Source organism: Lolium perenne, chromosome 1 (genome assembly GCF_019359855.2).
Source record: "Lolium perenne isolate Kyuss_39 chromosome 1, Kyuss_2.0, whole genome shotgun sequence".
NCBI lineage: Eukaryota > Viridiplantae > Streptophyta > Magnoliopsida > Poales > Poaceae > Lolium > Lolium perenne.
Window position 1 is genome coordinate 10,675,358 of NC_067244.2, and position 8,910 is coordinate 10,684,267.

The 8,910-nt window shown below is 50.6% G+C and overlaps 1 protein-coding gene across 1 annotated transcript; it reads left to right on the plus strand.

Moving 5' to 3' along the window:
- Positions 1 to 8,212: 8,212 nt before the first annotated feature.
- LOC127325983 (uncharacterized) lies at positions 8,213 to 8,886 on the plus strand. Its single transcript, XM_051352824.2, has one exon. It carries the CDS (start codon positions 8,236 to 8,238, stop codon positions 8,773 to 8,775), a length of 540 nt encoding a protein of 179 aa, XP_051208784.1. The 5' UTR covers positions 8,213 to 8,235; the 3' UTR covers positions 8,776 to 8,886.
- The last annotated feature ends 24 nt before the right edge of the window (positions 8,887 to 8,910 follow it).

Sequence of the window (8,910 nt, forward strand, 5' to 3'; positions counted from 1 at the left end):
GCGGCAGGGACGCTGTCTCTGACGATCTCGCGGCAGGGAGCAAGATGTAGGTGAGCACCTGAGGCATGCGGGCGAGTTGGAGGCGCTCGTTGGCCAGGCAGGGAGGTTAGTACCCGGCAAGCATGGCATCCTCTGGAAAGTGCGTGGGGGGAGCTCGCCGGCGATAGGCAGACGGAGGGCAAGCACGGGATGACAAGTCCGGCAACCGGCACATCTTTTCCCTCTACAGCTCAATCAATCGGCTTTTTTTCTCTCTTTGTGTCTTGATTTCCGTTAAGTTACTTATGTCGCTTTTGCATGTGAACTATCCAGTGACTTCTTCCCAATTGCATGACTCCAGTTCTTGAATTTTTGTTTGGAACAAATCACAATTAGCAAGCACAATTATATTGCCATCTAGGCGAGAGGGATTTTGGCAGCTAGCTTTTGGAATTTGGTAGCTCGGCGGTAGAAATTTGGCAGCTAAGCACAAGGAATTGTGCAACTAAGAGCAGTGAATTTTTGGGAGCTAGGGACAACGAATTTGGAAGCTATTCCCAAAGAATTTGGTCGCTAAGTGCAAAGAAATTTGGCAGCTAGGCAGTAAGATTTTGGAAGCTATTCCCAAAGAATTTGATCGCTAAGTGCAAAGAAAATTTGGCAGCTAGGCAGTAAGATTTTGGAAGCTATTCGCAAAGAATTTGGTAGCTAGGAATAATGAATTTGGGCAGCTAGCCATCAGAAATTTGATTTTGGAAGCTATTCGCAAAGAATTTGGTACCTAAGAATAATGAATTTGGGCACCTAGCCATCAGAAATTTGGCAGCTAGGCAATGTGTCCTTTTTGCAACTTTGACTTTCCAAGTCGATTGATTGACAATTAAATTGGTTTCTTTGTCAAGAGATGACTTCGTAAGTGTTGTGTAACAGAAAAATTAAGGTAGATAAATAGTGCTAGAGGAGTATTGTAATATGTGTTGTGTAGAAAAGTAGCACCGTCGTGCAGCAGGTTGCTTTTGCATCGGCTTTTTGTGTAGGGCCACCCGTGGGCTGGACCAGCTCTTCTGAAGAGGGCAGCGCAACGGACGTCGGACGAAATGTTGCCAGGCTGGCGCCGCACGGAACGAGATATGTGCGGCGCCGCTACGTAGCACAGTCCATGATAATATGCTTGTTGTATTACCAGGGGGCCAAAGGCCACAATATATAGTACATGTACAGGTGCACATATGCAGAAAGCCCCCTAACATATGGGGAAACTACAATATACATATATATACATCTAACAACGAGCACAAAGGAAGAGCACCAACTCCAAGAGGACCGCACTGCCGTGATCATGAAGATGAGAGACAGCAGGATCATGAAGACGATGTGCACGATGCTAGATCTGCACGAGTTCTTTGGTTACTTAGCTACGAAGGAGAGGATCACACTGATTTTTATTCACTCTGCATTCCAGCCCGTATGGATCAATGGATGCCTGGATTGGTCCCGTCATGACGAGTGGTTTCTATTCTTGAGACTGTAGCGTGCCCTTGTTGAGCAGAGATGCATCTAATTTCCTCCCGGAGGTTACATTCGCTACTTCCGGATGTGTTCTCCAGCTGGTGCATAGCTTCTTTCACATGGAGTGGTTCAGACGATATATCTGATATTAGAGCATGTCTAAGAGCAGGTCTAACAGACCCCGTAAAAGGGGCAAACCCGTATAATAACCGCCGATTTGGGGGTTTCGGCTCTACCCGGCCATCTAGCACGCCCCGTAAAAACGGTGCCCGCATCGTTTTTTGCTGTTTTCGAGTACGGGGTGGGTCGTCGCCCCCTACTTGTGCGGGGTGGGAGCGGGGATAGTGGGCGAAACCAGTATCGCCCACTCCACTGCGCGCGAAGCATTTCGCAGAAGCCAACCGCCGCCGCCGCCGCCCGATCTCCTCCCCCGCGCCCTTCCCGGCCGGATCCGGCCGCCATGGACCGTCCGCAAGAGCCGCCTACCACCGGCGGTACACCTCCTTCGGGCGCGGTGGTTGATGTCCCCGTCGGAGGTCCGCCGACCGCCGGCGTCGTATCGGCCATGATCGCCTCCACCATCCCGTCGAAGAGGAAGAGGATCCCGAAGCAATTTTTTGATGCACCTGCGGCGGCCGCCGATTCAGTGGGTGAAGCGCCGCCGGCTGCCAAGAAGGCGGGCCGGGTGAAGACCAAGGCGGCCGGGCCGAGGGGCGCCGCGCCGGCCAAGGTGCGGACAAAGGCAATCAGCCGCATCGGCCTCGCGCCTCCACCGCCCTCCAAGGTCACGACCCCTGCTCCGTCCGTTCCGGCTGTTGCGCCGCCCGCGCCGCCGCCACCCACCGTCGATGTAGACAAGGTGTTCGATGTTGAGTCCACAACATCCTACTTGGACATGCTCAACGAATCCACGGTGAATTTGGACGCCGGTATCGGTGCATTCGATGGGGAGTGCAACGTTGAAGACTTTGATGACGAGGAGGAGGATGAGGGTGACGAGGAGGAGGTGGTTGAGGTTGATCCGGCTGCCGCCGGTTCTTCGTCGACGCCGAAGCCACGCACGGCGAACTACAGCGAGATCGAAGACGCCATCTTGGTCCGTGCTTGGAGCAAGGTGGGGATGGATGCGTGCACCGGAGTGGACCAAGGCGGCAAGCGCTATTGGCAGCGCATTGAGGATCCATTGATGGTTGATCACATTTGGGAACTTCCGTGGCTTGAACATTGCCTATGATCGCGTTGTGATGTTAAAACTATGAATTATGCATCACATATTTTGGATGTGCTATGTTTGATGTGAAATTGTTGTGCAAATTGCTGTCTAAAACCCTGTTTTGAGGGGCAGGAAACTCGGAGGAGCTAGCAGAACCCGTATCCCCACCCCGTAAAACAGAATATTCTGTTTTACGGGGTGGGGATACGGGTTCTGCTAGCTCGACCGAGTTTTCGGCCGGTGAAAACCGGATACGGGGCCCTCTACTCGCGTTTTACGGGGCGAAAAAATACGGGGCCTGTTAGACATGCTCTAACAGGCCCGTATATTTTCGCCCCTTAAAACGCGAGTACAGGCCCTGTATTCAGTTTTCACCGGCCGAAAACTCGGGTTTTAGACAATAATTTGCACAACAATTTCAGATTAAACATAGCACAGCCAAAATATGTGATGCATAATTCATAGTTTTTAACATCACAACACGATCATAGGCAATGTTCAAGCCACGGAAGTTCCCAAATGTGATCAACCATCAACTAGTCCATCGCCAGTGGCGCCACCACTCGCCGGAGACTCACCTTGAGCACTTCCACCACCAGCTTCACGCCGGCGAAGCTGCAGCCGACGAAGCTGCGGCCTGCGAAGGTGCTTCGAAGAATTGCTTCGGAATCCTCTTCCTCTTCAACGGGATGGTGGCGTAGATCATGGCCGACACGTCGCCGGCGTTCGGCGGACCTCCGACGGGGACATCAACCACCGCGGCCGAAGGAGGTGCACCGCCGGCGGTAGGCGGCCTTGCTGCACGACCCATGGCAGCGGGATCCGGCCGGGAAGGGCGGGGCGGAGGAGATCGGGCGGCGGCGGCGGCGGTTGGCTTCAGCGAAACCCTTCGCGCATCCCCGCTCTCACCCCGCACAAGTAGGGAGTGAAGACCCGCCCCATAATCGAAACCAGCAAAAATCGGAGAGGGGACCATTTTTACGGGGCGTGCTAGATGGCCGGGCAGAGCCGATACCCGTATTCAGGGGTTATTATACGGATTTGACCCTTTTAAGGGATCTGTTAGACATGCTCTTAGTGATTTTGCTTGCCCGCGCGCTGGGTTCTTGCTCAATGAAGAATACTTAGTGACCATGCATTTCTATCAATTTTAGGAACAAACAAGAACCAGTAGCACGTTTCGCGGTGCTGGGGACAAAAATGGTCACCGCCCACCCAAACTGAACGAAGGCGTGTCGGTCCAAAGAGGTGGGCGGCCTGGGGATCCGGTGCCTATACACGCAGAACCTCAAGCTCCTTCATCGTCTGCACTCCCACAGTGACGCGCCTTGTGGTGCCTCGTCGCCGCTCTGCTCTGGCCGGACATCACTGACTGCAGCTGGTGCCGCTAGCTCTCTGGGTTGATGCCTGGCTCTCCGAGATCCTGCTATCCCCGCCTTGTTCACGCACGCACTGGCGGACGATCACGTCAGTGTGCGCACGGTGTTCATCGGCACCAAGATTGGTTTGGATCGGAGTCGGGAAGTAGCCGTCACAGCTAGGAGTCGGGGATTCGATCTCCCTGACTGCGGTAGTTTTGGCGTTGGCGTTGGCGTCGGCGTGGCGGATGTTAAAGAAATCGGTGGCGACAAGGTCAGGGTCGCAGCTGCGCCATGGGCATGAAAAGTCCGGGGCCACTTCAAAGTTGGGCTCGAGGAAAAATGCGAGGAGAGGCGGCGCGCGGAAACTGCGGCGGAAGGCCGGGGATGAGCGGACGCGGCGGAAAGCGTAGCAAGCGAAGGCGGCGCAGACGAGGCTGGGGAGGGGGGGGGGGCGTAGGAAGATCTCGCGGACAATATAGCATGCCTTGTACCAATCAATGGAACCATCGGGTTTCTGCTTGAGCTTGAAGACCCATTTGCAGCCAACTATATGATGATGAGGAGGTGGCGGGACGAGGCGCCAAGTGTTGTTGTGACAGAGAGCCTAAAACTCTGAATCCATAGTGACGACGTGGGCTTAGCCTAGTGGTTGAGGTCGCAAATGGGTCTATCTTGTATCTTATCTGGCGCCTATTGTTCCGAATCATGTCCTCCTTCGCGTCTATCTTGTATCTAGAGATTCGAGCGGAACTCATCGAGAGGACCATGCTTGCCTGCAAATGGTATACATAGAACAGGAAATTAGAACCGCAACAAATGCACACACATGCATGGGCCGTACCTCTCCTCAAGGTATTACATGGAGCGGAAAAATTCGGCATGACCTCTCCTCAAGGTAGGACATATGGGTAGTGCAAAATTAGCCGAAACGGAAATGAATCAACATTTCGGCAAACATCCATGCACCACACCGGCACACACACAAGCGCTTCACCTGCAACAAGCATCCATACACACGACGGCCACACAAGATCTACAAGCATATGCATGTCTCCTCCAAGCATATGTATGTCTCCTCCAACTACTCACCTTGTAGATTCGATACCGAGACGAGACCGCGATCGATGAGTTCGAGAGGAGGAGAGAGTATGGAGAGCCTTCTCCTCAACTCCAATTATGTATCAACCAAAGTAAGTGCAATAAATACCCAAGCAAGTGAAAAGTAGAGCCAAAATGGTATGAGAGAGAAGGGGGGACGAGCTAGATGGAGGAAGAAGAATGGCTTGTGTAGTGTGGTAGGTGGGAGGTTGGCTCACTTTTGTATATCTGGTTCGCTAATTCTGTGGCGCACCGAGCACAGTGTGCCACAGAATACCTTATTTCTGTGCCGCACCAGGCAAACTGCGCCACAGAATAGCTTATTTTTGTGGCGCACAGTGGGACTGCGCCAGAGAATAAGGAATTTCTGTGGCGCACTCGGGTAAGTGCGCCATAGAAATAGTAAAACCAATGATTGGGGGTGACAGGTTGTAGGGTCCACCAAGTTTTTGTGGCGCACGGTTCCCTGGTGCGCCACAAAATTAAGCTATTTCTGTGGCGCACCTTGCCTGGTGCGCCACAAAATAAATTTATGTGGCGCATTTTTAATGGTGCGCTATAGAACTAAGCTCCGCCTATAAGGGTTTTCCTACTAGTGCATGGTGAAGTCAGAAGAAGAGAATATCATGAAGGCCGGATTGGAGAACTAGCTAATGGAGGTTCAAGTCTTTGCGCTGTTGATGGGCTTGCTTGGTGTTTCGGACTTCGCAGCAGTGGTATGGAAGTGGAGGCGGCAGCACATGTGAAGTTCGGAGTCTTACCTTTCAGGGTGAAAATCCAAGGTCTGGCCTTAACTGGTTGTGCCTGGCAATGCCTTTGTTGAAGGGATTGTTTTGAGAGCGAAGACTATCTTCAGGGTGAAAACCTAAGATCTTTGATCGGGCGACGGCGGCGCTGGTGCACTGTTCCCTTCTTGGAGGAGTTGGTTTTGAAGAGTCTGATTTTCAGGTGTTGTCTTGGTGGTGGTTGTATTACTGTTGCTAGGGCTGTGATACTGTAGCGGGACTTTTATTTCTTAGTTTTCTTTTTCTCTTTTTTGGCTATGTGCATCCGTAATGTTTTAGGGCATTGCGTTGTTGTAGAGGCTGGGTGTAATTGGTATCCTTCGATATTAATATATTCCCTTTATCGAAAAAGACAACAACAAGGTCGAAGAGGGTGCCGAAGCAGCGCTCCGATGTTTCCCGGAAGGCCAATACCTTCTCCCCCATTCTTCTGCCACAAAAAAGATGATGCGGCACGTAACCCTAGTCACCACACTCAATACCCTCTCCCCCATTCTTCTGCCGTGCACGTGAAACCAAAGTTACCACATCGTTTCGTGCCGCTATGCCAGGCTGCCCGAGATCCTTCGAGCATCAGCGAAGCTCCGCCACCTCTCCGCCGACACAAGCTTGTTGGGAAGCTCACGATCGAGCAAATCAACCTCACATATTCGAAGTCCTTCCAACGCCGTCCGGTCATCTCTAGCCACACAAACCGCTCCATTGCAAATGTGGCAAGTTTCTAGTCCCATGTACCCCTCTCCATCTTCCTCTCGCTCTGTAGCCTCCCCGCGCAAAACACCATCGTGTGCCACCGCTCGGCATCATCGCCTGCGTCAGTCCAGTGGTCAATAACCAATGGCGCAGCCCCATTTTGGTGCCCATTAGTCGTCAACATCCAAAGGCTAGCTCGCGTAGACCCTCTTCGCCCTCCTTTGTCGTAGGGTTGGTTGTTAGGAGAGCAGCCAGCCATGCTGACCAAGCACAGAAGTTTAAGGAGAACTGTAGGTCGGCAAAAAAGTTTAGCTCACTTGGTTAGGGAAGTGGATGTACAACCCAGCCACCCAGGTTCAAGTCTCCACGGACGCAGATTTGGGTTCTTATTATTTCACACAAAAAAACCACTGTAGGGGCTTCCCTACCGTATTCCTTTCAAAAAAAGAAAGTTTTATTAGTTTTTAGTATAGTTATTTAAAGAATTGATAGAAATAAGATTGCATCCAATAGATTTGAACCCCGCCCTCCGACATGGACCCAGTGAAATTGAATTCCCCGTGAAGATTGTCAGCATTATGAGAAATACAAAAACAATATGTGGAAATGCTTGGTTTAATAAGCTCCATCTCAACATGTCCAAATTATGCATATGCATAAATAAATTTTAATCGTGTAGATATGTTCGCTGTGATCTTGCAAACTTAAAGTTGATATGTTGATACGTGTGTGGTACCCTATTTTACATCATCTGCGATGGAAGTGTGCTCTATTTTACATCATCTGCTATGACAATAAGTGTTCGATGTTCTAAAATAATATCTAGGTGCCTTAAAATACATCATATATTCGATGCACTTTTACATTTCAAACTCATACATTGGATAGTAATACATTTATGGCCAATTATTTCAAAATTATTTCATGATAAAGGCATATATTTACTTTTGCCTTTTGTCATGTTGTCTTACCATTAGCCGTCCATTCATTAAGAAGATCCAAAGATAACGTGTATGATTCCTGTGGTTGGCAATTTAGCACAGCTGGCTCATAGGCCGGCGAGGCCATCTTGGATGGGCAAGCGGTCCAAAGTCCATGATCTGCTCTGCACTGTTAATTTAAACATTGAACAGTATTAAGTCCCTTCTAAAATATAAGTATTTTTAGCTTTCCATAAATGTTTATATTTCACGAAGGAGGTAACGTTTATGTGTCTTAATTCCAGCATTGGAAGCTGTACATTTATGGCGAATAATATAATAGAAAAAAATATGCCGCAAGACACTTCTTTTGTTTATTGCTAGCATAATAAAGTATGACCAAGACTCGTTCGTCTTCATTAAGAAAATTTATTTATGGCGAAAATACAGCTATCACAACAAATTTGATCTCCCATTGTCACTTCATAAAGAAATTCCATTTTAGCAGCGTATCACAAAATTTGATCTCCCATTTATGCCTCAAGATTTGCATCATCTTACTACATAGACCCACCAAATTAAAGCCTCAAGATTTGCCCATGGAATCTTACTACATAAACCCACCAAAAGCCTCAAGATTTGCCTCCTCTCCATTCTCCCCAAACGAGACACCCAAAATGGCAGCGAGGCTTCTCATCCCCATCCTCCTAGTGCTCCTTGTCGTCTCCCACGTGGCGCTCGCCTCCATCGTGAAGGAGACGTGCGCGAAGGTGGAAAACATATCGCTCCGCAAGGAACTGGAGGCCGTCTGCGTGACCACGCTCCAGGCGGCGCCGGGGAGCGCCACCGCCGACACGCACGGGCTGGCCGTGATCGCCACGAACCTGACGCTGGTCAACTACACGGCGGCGGTGGCCACGATCAAGGACCTACAACGGCACGGCGGCTGGACGGTCGGCCAGCAGGCTGCGCTGGCCACGTGCCGTGAGCGGTACACCGAGGGGCTCAACGCGATGCATAGAGCCATCCAAGCACTGGCCACGATGCAGAAGCAGGCATACGAGGACAACATGATCGCTGCCGTGAGGGCCTCCACCGACTGCGCCGCCGCGTCCGTGGCCGCGGATAAGGAGGAGTCGCCTCTGCGCAAGGTGAACGCCGACGCCGAGCACCTAACCGTCGTGGCCATGGTGATCTTTTTCTTGTTGTACGTGTAGCAAGCAGGATACCTGTGGATCTTGCCGTGTGACCGGTGTTAGATAGATCGACAGATCTATGAAAATAAAAACAGTAATTGAATGCGTGATTTGATTGCTTTGTGCCATTAATTTCATGTTCGTAAGTATTGAGAT

What these genes read in the sequence shown, in the direction of transcription:
- LOC127325983 (XM_051352824.2), top strand. Translation starts at nt 8,236, where the DNA reads ATGGCAGCGAGGCTTCTCATCCCCATCCTCCTAGTGCTCCTTGTCGTC.